Consider the following 20,916-nt stretch of genomic DNA (forward strand, 5'->3'; position numbering starts at 1 on the left):
TTCTATGCTTCAATATGAATTGGTGGAACCATATTGTATATTATGACACATCTACAAAATAAACATGTATTGAAACTTTTGTCTGGATCAAAAGTAAACGTAGGTAAAAAGTATGTCAAAAAAGTGCAATATAAGTACCGTTACGTTATATATAAATAAATAAAGGCAACAGTAGTATACTGGTGTTCAAATTCATAATGATAACTTTATCTACGTGTTTATTTTCATCTTTAATGCTCTTAAGAAAAAGCAACATCCTGTAGAACATTTCACAATAACACTGAGCAATATGAACATTACACTGGCATCTACCTTTATAATTGAGGACGATATTTAGTTTATAAATTATATTATCTTTCATCACCAGTTCGGTTGTTTGTGACATTAAAACATATTATTTGTATTTTGTAGACGTTTTTATTTTGGATTTTAAGAAAGAAATTTAAACTCAATGTTACCTTTTTGGATATTAAAAAGCAATTCTAGAAAAGTCAAGGTTAGGAAATGATAAAGTATACGAGTCAATAGCTTGGTAACCAAACATGATTCATGACATATAATACAAGACACCAAAGACAAATGTTGGATATTTAACATTATAAACATCGAATAATGCACGAGATAAAGTTAAAGTCCATTTAAGAGTTCAGAGGCGGATTTAGAGCCCCCCTCCATTTTCTATGAAAAAAGTGGTTGATTATATAAGGTATCACTGGAGCTGGCCCCCTCGTCAACCGTAAGTAGGCCCTCACTTATGAAAAATTCTGGATCCGCCACTGGAGTTTAACCTTTACATAACATCTTTCAGCACATTGAGAGCTATACATAAATCAATATGATCAAAATATTTAATTGTTTCCTAAAGGGAGATATTATCCCTTAATAATGAGTTTTTACCTATGTATGAGAACATTATAGTGAAAGGAAAGAATATTTCCTGTCAACGAGGTGAAAATATTAAACAGAGTGTTTTCGAAAGAGAAGTTTAACTCATTTCACGTGTATACAAAGTGTACGTACTGCGCTCTTTGGAGACTTCGTTTATTTTAAATTCTGATCAAATCAGAGACCAACTCCAAGTGCTTAGAAAGGGTAGTCTAATATAATGAAAAAATGAATGTATCATGATTATTCTTTCTTGAAGTTTAGGAACAATATTTCACGGCAAACAATGCTTTAAAACTCCATTAAAACTCAAATTAAAGGTGCTGTTGATAACGGTCAAGGTCAAGGCATTTAAAATTCCTGTTGTATTAATATTCATCTAAAAAATGTCAAATACATGAGATTCTTCCAACATTAATAAAGCGACCGTTATATATGTTAAGATTAGTCTTCCGGGTCAGAACTTGTTATTGATTTAAACAAAAACGTCCGAAGACAGTCATTGAGATCAAATACCTAGTATATGGTTAAGAATAATTAAGAGATAACTTGATAGTATTCTTTTGTCTTCAGATCATATTTTGTCTGATGTTGAGTGCCTAAAGAGGAAGTGAATTCGTTTTCACATCATTGGAAAGTTTAAATGGAATACTTAAAAGTTTATTTTTTTTAGTCCTACCACATCCTGATTGTTTGAATAGGTAGCACAATAACTCTGATGAAGCGCTAAAACTTTATTAGTTTCCCTTAATTTCAGTCTTTGATTGAATCTAGTTATTTCTGGTTCTGCCCAGTTTGTTTGTCTCAGGAAAATAGGCGATTTCATGTTGAAAGATGATATCAATTTAAAGGCTCACATTCGGTCAACATTTCTAAAACTCTTTGTTTGTATTTATACATTTGTAGGGAATTTAATACGACGAAACCCTATAACTTATTATGGCATATAATATATCGCTAAGCAAATAGCTCAATTCGATAAATATCAGAAGTGTGGGAAGCGCTGTCCTTATTTCTGAAAGAATCTTTTGTAAAACATTATTGAACAATAACATGGGGCCTTTAACTACATTTTTAACGTGCATTTAAGTATTACTATAGATGCAATGCTTTGAACGGATAAATATTCATTATTCTGGGTATCAGACATATAAAGTTTTTCACTATTTGGTAAATAACACTAATGTTCAGGTTTACAAGGCAATATAAAACTTATCTTTAATCTAAGACTGTGTTTTCATACATCATGTTGGTTGTGCAAATCTAACTAGAATTAATCTAATAATACACGACGTCATTTTCAACAAACAATAAGGGGACAAGGAATACTTTGATGAATGCACATAAACCGTCCCAACATGCCTTACTAAAAAAAGAAACGTAATAATGGTGTCAATGAGTAAAATTATATGTTTGATGTAAATTTACATACATGACATATACACTGAATCACTGAAATTCTCTGACAATACTGAAGTTCAAGCTGTTTTATATCATAATAAAATTGAGAATGGAAATGGGGAATGTGTCAAAGAGCCAACAACCCGACCAAATCAAAAACAACAGCAGAAGGTCACCAACAGGTCTTCAATGTAGCGAGAAATTCCTGCACCCGGAGGCGTCCTTCAGCTGGCCCATAAACAAATATATACTAGTTCAGTGATAATGAACGCCATACTAATTTCCAAATTGTACACAAGAAACTAATATAAAAATAATACAAGACTAACAAAGGCCAGAGGCTCCTGACTTGGGACAGGCGCAAAAATGCGGCGGGGTTAAACATGTTTGTGAGATCTCAACCCTCCCCCTATACCTCTAACCAATGTAGAAAAATAAACGCATAACAATACGCACATTAAAATTCAGTTCAAGAGAAGTCCGAGTCTGATGTCAGAAGATGTAACCAAAGAAAATAAACAAAATGACAATAATACATAAATAACAACAGACTACTAGCAGTTTACTGACATGCCCGCTCCAGACTTCAATTAAACTGACTGAAAGATTGTGGTTTCATCATATGAACATCAGGCACAATCCTTCCCGTTAGGGGTTTAGTATCATACCATCATAACATATATGAGAAGAACATAACCCGTGTCATGCCAACAACTGTTTTTAGAATAAATGTCTTTAGTTCCGACGCAAAGACCTTATCAGTGACTCAATATTAACGCCAAAATATGCAATCTTTAATGACTTGACAACAGTATCGTAATTATATCCCTTCTTAATCAGTCTATTTAAAGGTTTTGTAAGTTTCTGAGGTGAATACTGACACCTTTTGTGCTTTATAAAGAATATTTCCATAAAAAATTGGATGTGAAATACCTGAACGTATAAAAAGTCTGCATGTTGAGCTATATTTACGAATGATGTCTTTAAACCGATGATAAAATTTAGTAAAAGTTTTGACTAGTTTGTGATATCGAAAACCCTGGTGTAACATACATATATAATCAGCATTTTATATCATTTTAGTGATAATAACTTTAAATTAACGAATATGAACTGGAAAAGTCAAATAACATTTGCAGTACCGATCTCTAATGATTTTAAATAATTGCGTTTGTCTTGTTATCATAGCAGTTTGACATTATTTATTTTTGTGCAATAAAAGCATTCAGAGAATGTTATTGTTACTTTTTTATTAGATGTTTATGCATCTGCGGTCCCATCTATCAATGATCATTTAATGTAGATTAACAGATTATCATTACAGTCAGCTTTCTGATTCTTTAAATCACTTTCTTAAGTCATTTCCAGTTATACATCTATTACTTTTCGTTGCACTACAATTGGTTTCACTAACTTACTTGATCAATCATAGATGTCAACCTGCGATAAATGTCAACAAATGGACGTATTTTTTTCTGCAAATTGCCTCGTCTCAAAAAATGATAGAGCGTGGTCTTGATAGTTCTGCTTGGCCTGACAATCGTCATATCTAACAATAAATATTCTTAGCCATACAAGGCAAATATCTGTATTTATGAAATAGAATCTATAAGACGGTTTTTTAACCTCTCTTAAACTTAAAAAATATGTAGTTTTTTGTCATTTAAAAGTCTGAACATATACAAAACATTTTCCTTCGTCAAATGGTCATAGTTCAATTTTCATGCATTTTCTACAGTTTTGTTTTGGGGAATATATATTTGGACGTTTTTAAAGGCTAGAACATACAAAAATTACCCGAGAAACCATAAATGTCTTTTTGGTCAGTGGGGATGCATATATTCAAGGACAATTAACCTTGCTAACACTACTTATCTTATGGCTTATTGATTTAATGCAATAAGGTTTGCTATCAATCTCATGGTTAGTTGTCCTATTATAAATTTCATTTGACACCGCTGTGTTATCTTCATATAAGGTTCAATTCTAGAGGTATTATAGATATATCTTTTAAAAAATATGTTGCCTGATCTGTTGCAAATTGAGTCAGTTTCTATACTGTAAATTCAGAAATTATTGCGAGGTTTTTAGCATTGCTAAAAATGCAACAGGGTTATGGTCGCAATAATTTAAACTCATATTTTGACATTTTTGATATGAATTAAACAGGACTTTTCTCAATGTAAACAATAAATATCGCATGTAAGTCCAAAATGACAAAATCGCCATAATATATGTACGCAATAACTTCTGAATGTGTATTCATTGGGTGGTGGCAATAAAAAGAAAAATGCTAATAATGTAAGGTAAAATGTATCAAGGTAGAAAAACTAATGATCATTGCATCAAACTAGAAGTGTGTGAATTGCTGGAGTGGTTACAAATATATTAATGTATGAAAAAAATAATTTCCGACAAATGTAATAACATAACTCTCTAGTAATTTTTCAGATATTCCAATTTATGATATTCTTAATTTTCTTTTATTATCTTAGCGTAGTTGATTGATACAAGTCAAAGAGTCAAGCCTAATTCAGAATAAATTTGTAAATAATAACGACATTGGTAGCCTGGTGTTGTCGTTTCATTAATCAGATTGGTATGGGGTGATTGATTAGCCGTTTTAATAAAACAGTAAATCTACAATATCGATGTGGTTATGCCATATAATGTATAGGCTGGTTCTGGTGATTTGATTAAATTACATAATACCATTTTGTTAGACATTTGTGTTCTAATATGTTTAAAAACATGCTTAATTCTTTATTAAATGGTTAAATGAAAATTACTTATTTTCCAAACAGTTATATCAGGTTTGTTGTCAGTTGATAAATTTGTTTTCGCTCACTTTTTTATAACGTCCATTAAATGCAGAAATTTTGTTTCTGAGTATTTTTTTGGTAATCAGTACAAAAGCAAGAAGATTTGTATAATACATACAGTCATCAACAACAGATATAACCGTTAAGTTTATGAAAAATGTCACGCTACAAATCGTCTTAAAAATGAAATAAACGAAACCAATTCAATCAAAGTCCTGCCATCAATCCAAATTTCAAATAATACAAAATTTTAGATATAACACAACCAAGAACAAAATGTCTCCAAAGCACGAAATAATTAACCAATAACAAACATACGTGAAGTTGTTCCTTTTTCTGTTGAGCTGAATTTTCTATATTAAGATAGAGTTAGGATGAAGTATACTGTAATAAGTAGTTATCAAAAGTACCAGGATTATACCTTTCGTTTTTGCTTTATCTACAGAACAATTGCTTCATAAATGTGTTAAATCATTTAAGAATGGCTTGAAACGTGCCTGTTTTTACTTTTGTGATTACCCGCAGATGGATCATATTTTTTTGCAAATACAAATACATGAAATTGAATGTATGGGGTATTCTGATGTTTTATCAACATTTTTCTATCGGTACCCATGCAAAACTGGCACATCTAATACACTTTTGTATCTACTTATACTTTGCTTTTTATGGGTTATACTTTGATCTCTCTTTTATCAAAATTTTATACTACCAGATTTAAGTGTGTTGCCTAAAAAAATACTTTACATGAAAGACATAAAATATATATATATTTATGTATTACTGAAAAATTATTACACCAGGGTTTTCGATATCACAAACTAGTCAAAACATTTACTAAATTTTATCATCGGTATAAAGACATCATTCGTAAATATAGCTCAACATGCAGACTTCTTATACGTTCAGGTATTTCACATCCAATTTTTTATGGAAATATTCTTTATAAAGCACAAAGGTGTCAGTATTCACCTCAGAAACTTACAAAACCTTTGAATAGACTTATTAAGAAAGGATATAATTATCATACTGTTGTCAAGTCATTGAAGATTGCATATTTTGGCGTTAATATTTAGTCACTGATAAGCTCTATGCGTCGGAACTAAACACATTTTTTCTAAAAACAGTTGTTGGCATAACACGGGTTATGTTCTTCTCATATATTTTATGATGGTATGATACTAAACCCCTAACGGGAAGGATTGTGCCTGATGTTCATATGATGAAATCATAATCTTTCAGTCAGTTTAATTGAAGTCTGGAGCTGGCATGTCAGTTAACTGCTAGTAGTCTGTTGTTATTTATGTATTATTGTCATTTTGTTTATCTTCTTTGGTTACATCTTCTGACATCAGACTCGGACTTCTCTTGAACTGAATTTTAATGTGCGTATTGGTATGCGTTTATTTTTCTACATTGGTTAGAGGTATAGAGGGAGGGTTAAGATCTCACAAACGTGTTTAACCCCGCCGCATTTTTGCGCCTGTCCCAAATCAGGAGCCTCTGGCCTTTGTTAGTCTTGTATTATTTTAATTTTAGTTTCTTGTGTACAATTTGGAAATTAGTATGGCATTCATTATCACTGAACTAGTATATATTTGTTTAGGGGCCAGCTGAAGGACGCCTCCGGGTGCGGGAATTTCTCGCTACATTGAAGACCTGTTGGTGACCTTCTGCTGTTGTTTTTTTATTTGGTCGGGTTGTTGTCTCTTTGACACATTCCCCATTTCCATTCTCAATTTTGTATATATATATACTATCAAAATACAAGAATTTGATTAAAATGTTTCATATATAATGTTGCACAAACAAACTCAAAATTCCAGGATCAAAGACCCGTTGAAGCAAATCTCCACTGGATTTATGCTATTCGGATCAAATTTCAATAATAATCACTAAGCAATGTTTTGTGTATGTGACCAATAAATGGGAAGCAATGATGCAGAATCTTGCCACCAATTCAGGCTAGTAAGCTTTAAAATTTGAGAATTAAAACAGTTCTGATCAAGATTAAGTTTCTCGTTTAAATCGTTATAACGACTTATGTTAAATAATGTTTATACCACGTTGAACGTTGAAGGCGGTAAGGTCATGTCGTTGATACAAATCAGAATAAAGAAACTGAATGGATGTATCAATGCCCATGCAACGTCAATCATTAAAGACCAAAATGTTGCAAAACACTTAACCTACCTCCATGACAAATAGGTTGTTGTCCCAGCAAATAAAGCCCCAAACAACATCGTTTTTGTGTGTAAACTCATTACATTAACTGCTTGATAAAAGAATTAGGTATTGACAATTCACTTGGAAACTCAACATATACCCTCACGACACTTACAAAGGGGAAATCCTGGATAATCCTAGGTCTTTTCTATGTTCCTTTGGATTTGAACCAAAGATGAAGAACTGGATCTCCCATCACTGTATTAAATACCTGAACTACATAAGTGTCCTTAAAGACAACGGTATATTGCTGTCTTCCAAGTGCTCCACCAAACCTCTTTCTAAATCAGTAACATCTATTTTATCACCAATCAAAGACGGACTTCAAAGTTATTGTAAAGCTGCCTATTCTAGAGGTGGAGTGAATCAGATGTGGATACTTAAAAATTCCAAAAATCTTTTAGAGTACATACAATCTTACTCTCTTTCATCTTGTAATGGTATTAGAAGATTTGTCTACATATTACACAAGTATTCCACATTCCAAACTAAAAGACAAAATGAAAGAGTTGGTATTGCTTTGTTTCATAAAAAAGAATGGCCAACGTAGATACAAGTATCTTGTCTTAGGGAGGGATAAATCCTTATTTGTAAAGGATCACTCTGATTCAAACAAAAAATTCTCTGAAACTGACAATATCAAGATGCTTGATTTCTCGATTGACAACATCTTTGTTACGTTCGGAGAACGTCTTTTTCAACAGATTGTCGGCATTTCAATGGGAACAAATTGTGACCCTCTACTTACCGACTGGTTTCTTTATTATTATGAGGCTGGCAATTTACAGGAACGTCTTAGAAAGAAAAATAAGAAGTTAGCGACATCCTTTTACACTACTTCCCGCTATATAGATGATGTTATTTCACTCAATATTTCAAAATTTAATGACTATGTGGAACGCATCTATCCCATCGAACTAGAGATATAGGATGCAACAGATACAGTTAAGTCGGCCTCATATCTTGACTTACATCTAGAAATTGACAATGAGGTTCTTTACGACAAAAGAGATGATTTCAGCTTTCCAATTGTTAACTTTCCATTTCTAAGTAACAACATTCGAGCAGCACCTGCATACGAGGTATATATTTCTCATTGATCCGATATTCCCGTTCTTGCATTTTCTATCCTGATTTTCTTGATAGAGGGTTGCTGCTCACAAGCAAGCTATTAAACCAAGAGTTCCAAATAGTGGAGTTGAAATCATCACTTTTTACGGACACCATCACGAGTTGGTTGACCGTTATGGAATAACCGTTTCACAAATGATATCGGATATGTTCCTTGCGTCGTAACTACAATCCCCTTCCGTTTCATGAATGTGACCTACCGAATTAGACTATTTACCGGATTTGTTTTCACATAAGCAACACGACGGGTGCCACATGTGGAACAGGATTTGCTTACCTTTCCGGTGCACCTGAGATCATCCCTAGTTTTGGGTGGGGTTCGTTTTTCTTTCTCTTTAGTTTTCTATGTTGTGTCATGTGTACTATTGTTTGTCTGTTTGTCTTTTTATTTTTAGCCATGCCGTTGACAGTTTATTTTCGATTTATGAGTTTGACTGTCCTTCTGGTATCTTTCGTACCTCTTTTGAAGTACAACTTAGTAGTCATAACGACTTAGAATTTAAAAACAAACTGGCGCTCTTCGGTATAAAAATTATCTCGAACAACTCATTGAAGATGAAATGAATTTTCATATAGTATCAACATTCCTATCTGTTCAGAAATGTTCAGCTTTTAAATAAGATATTATATTTACAGAAATTGTCATATAATATCAACATTCCTATCTGTTCAGAAATGTTCAGCTTTTAAATAAGATTTATTATATTTTACAGAAATTGTCATATAATATCAACATTCCTATCTGTTCAGAAATGTTCAGCTTGTAAATAAAAATTATTATATTTTACAGCTGACAACATACACACAGATCTTTCACCAATAGGAGGGAGTCCTTACTTCAATGTGTCTTATAAAGTACATAATCAACCGTCAAAAGTATTTCATGGACAACCATATAATATGACATATCCTGACGAACAAAGACTAATGAATTATATACTAAAAGGATATGAAAAATCTGTTCGACCTGTGCGGAATGCATCAACAGCAGTTAAAATCAAAATGGGTTTAACAATGACCCAAATATTTGATATGGTAAGTTTTAACAATCTATATATTAGTAATAATACAATGGAACGACGATACAATGTTCAGTGAAACAGTCTGAGTAAGCAATGAGGCACAACGCTGTACGAATGAATAAAGCTCTTATATTGTCTAGTTTTCCACAATGTTTGTTGTTTACCTTAAGTTGATATATATCTTCTAAATGGATTGTGTGGTATGTATATCGGCAAACTGCTGTTGTCTCTAATTTACCATTTGCAACTCGATTGAGTAATTCAGGATCCGTTTAATCATGGATGATGTATATTAAAGAAAGAGATTAATTTTAATCTGTGCATTGATTAAAATACATGTTGGATGAATATTTTCAGAAAATGAGATTTAACAATAATCAATCTTCTAGTCTGAAGAAAGTGAAGCATTAGAATTGCATTTTTCAAATAAGCAAAAACCCGAATAATAATGTCACCTATAAGTGAAAATTGTTTACAATGTTTTCCGTTCTGACCACATCATCCGTTGTTTTATTATCATTGAATATTGAGTAAAGAAATCAATTGTAAAAGATAGGCGAAAGATTTAGAAGAGGTAAAAATATTACACCTAAGTGTCTGAGTTGTACGTGACATTATTCTATGTCATATATACAGATGTCTACTGTATAGTCATATTGTGTTGATGCATTCGCAATGTCTTTTTACTCAGTTAAAATGAGTTTTCGTCTCAAACATGAGTGTATTTAGTTTATTTTGCACTTTAGTAAAAAAAAAAGTCAGTCTTTTGTTTCGGTGTCCATATCCATTTTTTTATTAATATGTATCTTTTTGTAATACTATAAGGAATCAAAGCGATGACACTTTTTTTGTTCCACCCAAAAAATCCAAAGTTAAGGGATTGATAAACCTTGGATTTCTAGAGGGTATTGCTATTTTCAAACATACAATATCTTCTTATTGTCATAAAGATAAACCAAACACAAATTACCAAGACCAAATACAGATAACTTAGAAACACAATACAAACAGAATCCTCACTATTTGTTTGCCGGGTTTGTTTTGTTTTTTTGTTTTTTTTATGTTGGAGTTTTTTATGCTGAAGTGTAAACTTTGTTTATGGGCGCTCAAACCTCCCTAAAAGTAAGAGTTTCTTCTCTTTCAACCGAAGTTGGTCATGGATTATATTTACTGTCTGTAGTTTAGCGTTGGTAATTTAAATATTTTGTTTTTCACTTTTTCTCTAAGCTTTGAAAAACAGAACAGCTCGCTGAAAGTATATCAAAACAACATTTGTCATGTCCCTTAAATTTATTACGTTCATGTCAATCATCAATATGATTTCAGTGTATAACTTAAAGAAGAATGTCGATGTTGTGGCCATAAATGGTAAATAAAACTGGACGTCGGTCAAAACATACTATGTTATCAGTTATTCTAATTAAGAAATAATTCTTTCATGCCATGCTCTATGCTCATTTTAACATGGGTAGGCATTATATTTGTTAATATCTTAATACCGACCGTTAGCGAGGTATTAAATGTTTACAAATATAATGCCTACCCATGTTAAAATGAGCATAGAGCATGGCATGATAGAATTATTTCGATTCTAATAGGAATATTTTGAACTTTTGCACTTCGAAGCGGACCTATAGTAGACACTCGAAATGTCGCCATTTTGATTTGATGAACAATAACGTTATAGAAAAATCAACAGTTTATCAATAATAAATGAAGAGAAACATTTAAATTTACTTTTAGAACGTTTTTATTTAATTTCCTAGCGAGCAACACCGCTAAAATGGCCATTTTGATCTCTGGCCATGTTCAAAATTCATCTGACGTTGCAAATTCAATTGTGACGTCAATCACGTGCAGCCCATGTTCTATTCAAATTAGAACATGGCTTTGTACCTAAAGCTAAAGAAGAACGTCATATTAGAATATAAAACAATTTTTATTTTCAGGATGAAAAGAATCAAGTTTTAGTTACCAACGTTTGGCTTGACCAGGTAATATTCTGTTTTACTTTGGTTTAGATATGTTATTTAAAGGTCTTTTTTCATGAGTTTTAATCGAAAAAAGTGTCTTCTTAATATCAACTTTAAAAATTGTTCCACAAACTATGAAATAGAGGTTTTTATATGGGTGATGATGCTAAATGAACGACAGTTTCTAAGTGTTTATTTACTGATGTTAAAAGCAAGTTTCGACGTATCAACAAAAAAATAACAAAAATACGATTACACACAACTAATGCCAGGATGTGAGGAAAGTGTCATAAAAAAGCATGATATTTCTGTAAAACGAAAACAACTCGTTATAGTTTGTATACGTTCGACGAGCTTTCTGAATTCGCCTTCATTAGGAACAATCAATGCCCAATATTTAGAAGCCAATGATGTTTGAGAAGTTATATCAAGGAGAGCATAAGGAAATATGAATAATAAGATGGTGGTGTTAACATATCTATAATACTAAAATTACGAAGTCCAATTTTTCAGCCGTCATCACGTAAAAACGACAAATCAAAGAATTCAACTTTATATATCACTAATATAGTACAAAGGTGTAGATTAAAAATTACACCACTCCAGGCCCTTTTGTTTTCCACGTAATTAATATTGCCAATAATTAAGAAGTTCTGGGTCGAGTCCGATACCGATACCAATAGTATATTCACCTGTTAATGTACCTATTACCTAATCTGTACGTTCCGCATCTGACAGGCGCACCACCAAACGGTGTATTCAGGGTTAATATGCTATATACACGGGTCATAATCACAGGGTTGACACTACTAAATTGTCAAATAGCTACTTATTGTAGTATTTTAATCAGTAAGACTTTCTAAGATAACAAGACTAAAAATGAGGAACAGTTTTCAATTTGTTAGTAGGCATACATGACGTAAAACAGCGAATCAAAGAATTCATCTTTATTTATAACTAATATAGGACAATGTTGTTGATTAAAAAATACTCCATTCCAGGACCTTTTGTTTTCCAAATAATTAATATTACCAATAATTAATAAGTTCCAGTTCGACGGGTTCAAACAGAAAGATTTGAAATCAGGAAAAACTGTGTATCTTATAATCGGCATGACTTTAACAGATGACAATACTAATACTAAAATAAGGCTTGCGCATTGTTATATACCTTAATTCAGTCACGGACCCGCGTAATATCACGGGTGTGTTCTAGTATTAACTAAGACATCAACATAATATTCAAAATACACAGAAATGTAATGATTCCAGTATAAACAGCTTGTCAGAACAATGAATTAAAAAAAAATATTTGTAAATAATCAAATGTTAACTTATGATAACAATCATAAAAACAAAAATACAAGTTATAATAATGATAATAATAATGATGACTTAATGTAATCATGATAAGTAATGGTAATAAGAATCGCTATTGATATTTATATTCTAGGAGTGGATGGATGAATTTTTACGATGGCCGCCTGCTGAATTTAATAATATAACGACTCTCCGCATACCATGTGATAAAATATGGCTTCCAGATATTGTTTTGTACAACAAGTAAGCTTAATTGTAGAACATTCCACTATAATAGCACCTGCGTATGGAATATGTATTTCCCTGTTGCTGTATTGTCCAAAATGCAAATCGTAGAACTGTATTAACAAAGAGTTGCTTCCAGCAAATAGGCAACTGAATTAAAGTTTCTTGGGGGAAAAAATTGATGGACTCTACGGAACATCAGTTTAAGAAAAAAAACATGATATTTTTATCACCACGATCTCAATCATCTTTTACTCCTTATCTCGATAATACCTAATGTGTGCTATAATGACCCAATAATAAATTAGTAGTACCATGATCCAAACCAATGGGGAAAAACCACGTTTGGAATAGACAATGCTTAACCATTCGATACACATAAGTTTGAGCTTAATGTTTGTATAGGAGTCATACTGCTTTTTTCTGTGTTATGTTCAATGCCATTTCAAATGATGTTTCAACTTCCGTGTTTCTTTGATTGGTTACTATAGTGTGTGTTATTTTTTCGAAGCAAATAGGTTATATTATTAGAGTAAGACCAATTGATACATTGAAAACAAAAAGTCGAAAGGAACCAAGAGGATATTCAAAATTCATTAGTGGATATTAATTGGGTCTCTTCTCGGGGGAATCACCAGCCCAGTTTCAAATTATATGTGTTGACATGAGAAATCAGATTTTTTCGAAATAATTAGGATTTTCTTCCCAAGGAATAGATTATTCAAAATGTATTTACCAAAATCTTTCAGAATTTTAAATGCTCAATGTTTTTCAATTTAGTACTTTATTTGACATTTTAACTTTTTGAATCGAGCCATTGCTGAGACTATTTGTAGACGAAACGCACGCCTTACAGCATCTCAATCCTAGTGTATATGATGAGTTTATTTACAACGAATTTTCAAAAAAGAAACACGACGAAAAGACAAACGAGTTCCTGCTATACTTGTCGCACCATCTTGTTCGTTTGAAAGTTATATAGTCAAATGGTATGCGGTTCCTTTGCATTCGTACGGAAATTATTCTGTTTGATTTATACGTTCTGGATTTCGGTAATGAGACTTAACTTGATAATTAACAAGTGCAAATATACACCCTAAAGATATCATGCAAAGGGACATTCAAAATAAAATGACATCGTCATGGCAAAAAATGAAAATTACAAATAGACAAAAACATTATATACAAACACAACATAGAAAAAATGAAGACTGAGCTATCAATTTCCCACCAAAAAGGTGTTTCCCCTACAAAGACCAGAACCTAATATTGACAGTCGTATTTAAAAACAAGTTCAACTTATCAAATACATATATTTGGCTTTTAGCGTTTCGAATGAATTTATAAAGTCAATACAGGAAGTCGATTCGGATGCATACACTTCAAACGTGTTATTTTCTTTTTTATACCACTGGGTAGATACAACTGTTCTGGACTAGTAGCCCCCAAAGGTATCATCGAGTCAATGCATAGCTAGTGTTTCGCAACTTACATGATCTATAAGTAAGAAGGGCCGCACGGGTCATAATCCGTTTTGTTACACGTACGTGTAACAGGTCGTTCGCGTACCCAATAGCTACAAACAGTTGCGTTTAATTTTCTAGAGTACGTGAAAAAAACAAGTTACGTGAACGTACCTGTTACTCGTATATCTAGCGTCCGTGTATCAAAAGAAATTATGACCAGAACAGCCCTCCATATTATGACAACATTTTCTAAATTGTCTGGTAATAAATACATGTATATAAGCTATTCAGAAGCTTTATCCTTTGACCCCTCCCCAAACAAAGTTAACCACAGATAGATCATTTTCAGTCCCCTTCATGTCAAAGAGGTGTTTAACTTGTTTCGGTTTTTATACATCTTGGCGTTTAAATATTTGGCTTTGAGTATTTGATGAAGATAAATCCGAACCGATAAACACCTTACAATTATAAAGCGTTATTTTACTTTATTAATAATTCATGTATATATATATAGATTTGGTGTCACGATATCACAGTAGCATGGGTTCGAATCCCGGCGAGGGAAGAACCAAAAATTTGCGAAAGCAAATTTACAGATCTAACATTGTTGGGTTGATGTTTAGACGAGTTGTATATATATATAAAAGTTTCCATCTATCACCTTAGAATCTCCTCGAGTTTGAAGATGAATATTTGATTGCGTTGGAAGGATGACTGTTTACAATTTATTACTTAAGACTATATATTTTACAGATACAGCATTTAAAAACTTTTCTTTTTGGTATAACTTATCTAATCTGACGGATATCACGTCTTTTTCTGTATATAAATGTCACAAAACTCTCTATAAGAAATGAATACATTGAATCATTAATGAAATATACAGTCTTTTATTAGTATAAGATATGATAAAATGGAAACACCTATATTTGTAATTAGATATTAGTGTATATAAAAAAAGAAGATGTGGTATGATTGCCAATGAGACAACTCTTCCCAAGAGACCAAATGACACAGACATTAACTGTAGGTGACCACACGGCCTTCGACAATGAGCAAAGCCCATACCACATACTCAGCAGTTTATTTATTTTCATGTGGCGGGGTTCCTTATGATAAAATTACCACTATTCTCAAGTAAGTGCCATTGAAAAAAATATTTCTAATCTTAGTTTGGTTTTAAAATACATTGTCATATTGTGTATTTGGTACGAAATGCTTATACTTTTAAAATTACTTCACTAGAATATTTTAAATTGATTGCCATGAAACATTTCCTTTTATCTCAGAACAAAGCTTACAAAAACAAGTTCATTCATTACAATTCACCTCCGCAGTTGATAGATACACGGAAACAAAGATATCCCATAATAAACTTAATCAAATGATGGATGATTAAATGGCTTTTTCAGTTTTCATTGGACATTTTAAATACTGAAATCAAAATTACGGTCGACAGATCTACAGACAAACTCAGACATTTAATCAATAGAATAAATCACCTTTGATTTATCCCAAAGAGGAAAACATCTAGAAAACTCTTCTATATGCAGATATTGAGTGTAAATAGATAAATCTTTGGTAAATACTTAACGGGATTGAAACCTAATAGTCCAATTGTTAATCATATAAAGAAAGATTTATTTTATTGAAGAAATTGTTTATAATGTGAATTGGTAGATTAAACCAGGGACTTAATGATATAAAAGAAAGAAAATTCACATCTTGTATGAAATCCTTTTGAGTCGGAACAATGCAGTTTAATTCTAACTTTAATATTTTTTTGTTATTCATGATGAGTGCTTATTTCTTTTAAGATAATTAACAGTTACGCAATAAATATTGAGGTTCTTGTGCTTTCGATGTCGAATAGTTGTAAAGTGATGAACATTGAGTTGTTAATGTTTGTGTCATTTCGGTATTTTGTGGATAGTTGTCTCATTGGCAATCATACCACATCTTCTTTTTTATATTCAGCATTATTCTCAAATCTGTCTAAAACCGGTACTATGTGGTAGGTTCAAACCGATGCTATGCAATGTCGTAAACAAACACATGTTGAAACCGGTGCTTTATATGGTCTTATAAAAGCAGGCCTAAACCGATTCTAAGAAATGTCTAAAACAAGTAGGCTCAGAGTGGTCTACCAATTGTCATAAACAAGCAGACAGTAGACTCAAACCGGTTCTATTAAGTGTCTTAAACAAGCAGGTTTAAACCGGAAATAAGAAGTAGGTATAAGAAGAATGTGGTATGTGTTGCAAAGATATAACTCTCCATTCAAGTCACAATTTATAAAAGTAAACCATTATAGGTCAAAGCAAGGTATTCATCATCAACAAGGAGGCTTGGCTCACACCGAACAGCAAGCTATAAAGGGCACACCAAATCAGGCTCAAATAGTTGATATGGAGTGTCTTAAACATGCAGTCGAGTGATATTCTATGATTTATCTAAGATCTATCTGTTGCTTTAGTTGTAAGCATTTGTGTCATCAGTTGATTTAAATTAATATTTCTAAATAATACACTTTGCAAGATTTTCAAATAAAACATCAAGTTTCAAACTAATATTGCTTTTTTCAGTATTAAACCTGAAACAATCCTTCACTTTAATATACAGAGAGCTATTCTCCAGATATTTTTGTTTAAATTCGTTTTGATGTGTAACATTGAAAAATCAATTGATTCTAAACTTCATTGTATATCTGAAACAGATGAATTGGGAATTTAAAAAAAAAACGGGGAAAAAAACACGACAAACAGGAAACGTGATTTCAAATCCTATAAGTTATATTTGTGAATCTGGAGGCTGTCTATATAAATTTTTACATTCATTTCCCAAGCATTTATAAATATTCAACGGTTGAAAGAAAAGGAAAAAAATATTTAAAAACCCTCTTATTTTAACGACAACTACCGAAGAAACTAAAAACAATTATATGTACGTTTAATGTTGAATTAGTTTTGGCAGAATTACGACAGCTTACATAGCACTCTGTTTAATAAAACTTTACTTACATTTTAAACTCCTCTTAAGCAATTATGCAAATTAACCAATTTTTTTATTTCCGTTTAAGTTTAAGTATATATAATGAATGACACTTTATTGTTTCGCGTACAATGTTCGAAATCAGATATGCACCCTTGTTAAAATATTTGAGAGAGTTGATTCAACGACTTTCCTGCTGATATGTTTTTTCTCTCTTCCATATTTATGATAGTTTAGCATAACATATAGTCTTTTATTCTTACAGTGCCGCAGAATACACTGACGGTTTAATGTCTGCTAACGCTATGGTCAAGCCTAATGGTGAAGTATTCTGGCCAGTCCCAGCAAAATTACAAAGTTCATGTAAGGTTGACGTGACTTACTTCCCTTTTGATGAACAAAGATGTAAATTAAAATTTGGTTCATGGACGTACGATGGCTTCCAAGTTGATATCTTGAACAGAACTTCTGAAGTTGATTTAGATAATTACGTTATTAATGGCGAATGGGAATTGTTAAGTATAACAATAAAAAGAAACGTAGTTACTTACCAATGTTGTCCAGAACCGTTTCCGGACGTTACATTCTACATCCATATCCGGAGACGAACCTTATATTATATGTATAATGTAGTATTTCCATGTATAATGATGTCAGCACTGACGTTACTGGTGTTTTGTCTTCCACCAGATTCGGGAGAGAAAATAGCGCTTGGAATTACAGTTTTATTAGCCTTTTCTGTTTTTATGTTAGCAGTAGCTGAAAATCTGCCGGAAACATCCGAATTCGTTCCATTAATAAGTAAGTAATTAATGCACCCTTAAGAGAGTCCTTCCGGTTAAATTTATCTGAAGCGTAAAGTGAGGGTTTTTTATCGCAAGTTCTGACATGACAGTATAACAAAATTTTACATGAAAGTGAAAATTGTTATTATTTTTTACATAGTACGTTTTCAAAGGGGAGGTTTGAACGGAAATGATAAAGTCTTCATAAACATTAATATACTGAAACTTAATTCATATTGTAACACACGCGTTCAATAGTCCAATATGTACTACCTATTTTCTGTTATAAACGATTTTGAAAAACGAAACATGATAATGAAAATAAAGCAAGTGAACTCAAAAAGAAATTATATAATAAAGGAAAAGAAATACACACCATTATTTTTCAAATAGCATTTATGTGTTAGTTTTGCATCTTTTCTGAATCTTAAATTACAATTTTCATAGAGATGTGTTCAAATATAGCGTTAATTTCAATTCGTATACATGCAAATAGTTTATCACAACTTGATATTTCTTCTCCTTAAATTTACTTTCGATATAATTAGTTCCAATTTGATTTTATCATCCTAATTAAAACATGTCAGGCAATTTTATAGCTTTTTATTGGTAATAGATTGTCATTCTGTTTCCAAAGCCAAAATAGAGACGTGAAATTTCATAATATAGTGGGAAATATAGTCTTTTGCACTAATGGAAACATTTTATCAGACATTCAGCATTACATTGGTAATTAACATGGACAGATTGAGTATTATTGCATGATAAAAAAAGAAGTTGTTAGAACATTTATTGGCCTATGCAAGATTGGAAAACATTTATTTAGCTATTTTGAGGTTGTGATGAAATCGAACTTTTTTCTAAGAAAGTCTATGATATTCAATATAGACAAACGTTTCGTGTTTGCTCTTAGACCATGTATTTATAAGATGTGTAGATGACACTAAATGTGCTGATCAGTTAAATATTTTTAGGGTTTTTTAATCAAGCGCTATACATTGTAAACATGAATTTATTTTTAAAAAACTTCCAAACAAAATAATTTGACGTAAATACTATGACGATTTGTCTCCCAATTTTTCGATCATAAAAAGTAGTTTTGATGTCACACAGTTGATTTTAAAAATTCTTATATTTTTAAATACGAACAACACAACAGGAGGCAATGATGAAGAATTTTGTTCAGAATTATCTGTGTTCATCAAATTTTATAGTAGTTCATGCTGCTCTATATCAGTGGAAAACATATTTTGTTTTTGTCTTTATTTACTGACTTTTCTTTATTCAAGATTTCGATACTTGCTTACTTACTTTTTGAAAAATGGCAATGCAATATTGATTGATATAATGTCTATTTCATTTCAGGCGTCTATTTGACAATAGTTATGTCCCTTACTTCTATTTCCGTGATTATGACGGTATTAGTGTTAAATCTCCATCATAGAGGACCTAACCGACAGGAAATTCCATTGTGGATGAGAAGAATTGTTCTTGGAAAATTAAGACAGTTTTTCTGTATAAATAATTCGAGTTCATCGTTAGTTACAACAAATGAGACGAAGTTTCTACGAAGTATGTCCTTGAAAATGACTCTTGACAACATCGCGCAAGAGTTACAAAATGAAATGCAAATGGAAAACGGAATGGCAGATACAATTGTCACTGATAATCAAGGAACCAGTATACACTCACCACGTGACGTCAGATTCAATTCATTACAAAACGAAAATCTTAAACGGAGTCGCACGAAATCAAATCGAGGTCATTCATATTCGCGCATAAATGACGAAATCTTACAGTCTCTCCGTAGTGTGATAGACAAACACGAGCGCGAGGACCATGACTATGAAATAATACAAGATTGGAGAAGGGTTGCACAAGTTGTAGACCGGATTCTGTTCTGGGTATTTTTCCTTGGAACTTTAATATCAACTATAATTGTTTTGGTTATATGTCCTACTTTTCGATAATACATATATTTGTGATTTGTTCAATATGATATTTGTGATTTTGAAACTTAAACGAATTATTGTAAAATCGTTCCGATTGATATCAAAATATGATATATTTTTTTCGGGGAAATGCCAAAATTATTTTTATATATATGATTTCTCTGTGTGTAGCAATTTTGATTAATCTTTTCAACAATGTTCATTATTTTTTTCAATAACATGAAATCATAAAATCAGAGTTTCATTATGAATTAGTTATTTGTTTTTTTTACTGTATTTGAAGTAAGATTTATTTTTGGTGTTTTATGTTATCGTACTTAGATAGGTCCAGACTTATACTGCCGAAGAAACCGTTTACATTGGAAAACGTTGTGCACATGTAAATGTATATGAATAATGTTACAAACATATACGTAACTATGTTCGTTGCTGTTTAAACAATCTGGAAAATACAATTTATATATATATGTACGTACAATTAATTTTTGTCAAAAGCAAGCCCAATTATATACCCACATATCTATCACTGACGACTTGTTTATTCAGTGAATTCGGCGCATGAATTCTTTTCTGGTACACATTGAATGATTATACTTATTATTTACCGGTACTAATGAAATAAGTTGTATTACTGCCAATCTACTGGTTAGGATACTAGAACAAACAAGTGTAACAGGAGTTAATAAAAATTTAACTTGTTAACTTATAATAAAAGACA

The 20,916-nt window shown here is 31.8% G+C and overlaps 1 protein-coding gene across 1 annotated transcript; it reads left to right on the forward strand.

Moving 5' to 3' along the window:
• The first annotated feature begins 7,044 nt into the window (after window positions 1-7,044).
• LOC134716594 (neuronal acetylcholine receptor subunit alpha-10-like) lies at window positions 7,045-20,216 on the forward strand. The gene is made up of 6 exons (XM_063579606.1): window positions 7,045-7,072; window positions 9,256-9,500; window positions 11,437-11,481; window positions 12,913-13,022; window positions 17,727-18,262; window positions 19,612-20,216. The coding sequence occupies exons 1-6, from the start codon at window positions 7,045-7,047 to the stop codon at window positions 20,214-20,216; spliced, it is 1,569 nt and encodes a 522-aa protein (XP_063435676.1).
• The last annotated feature ends 700 nt before the right edge of the window (window positions 20,217-20,916 follow it).

This window comes from Mytilus trossulus, chromosome 4 (assembly GCF_036588685.1).
Source record: "Mytilus trossulus isolate FHL-02 chromosome 4, PNRI_Mtr1.1.1.hap1, whole genome shotgun sequence".
Classification (NCBI taxonomy): domain Eukaryota; kingdom Metazoa; phylum Mollusca; class Bivalvia; order Mytilida; family Mytilidae; genus Mytilus; species Mytilus trossulus.

Bases quoted from the DNA above. Each gene is read 5' to 3' on its own strand.
- LOC134716594 (XM_063579606.1), top strand. From the start codon at position 7,045: ATGATGCAGAATCTTGCCACCAATTCAG. The intron at 11,482-12,912 runs GTAATATTCTGT...TTTATATTCTAG, and splicing joins CCAACGTTTGGCTTGACCAG to GAGTGGATGGATGAATTTTT. The intron at 13,023-17,726 runs GTAAGCTTAATT...TTATTCTTACAG, and splicing joins GATATTGTTTTGTACAACAA to TGCCGCAGAATACACTGACG.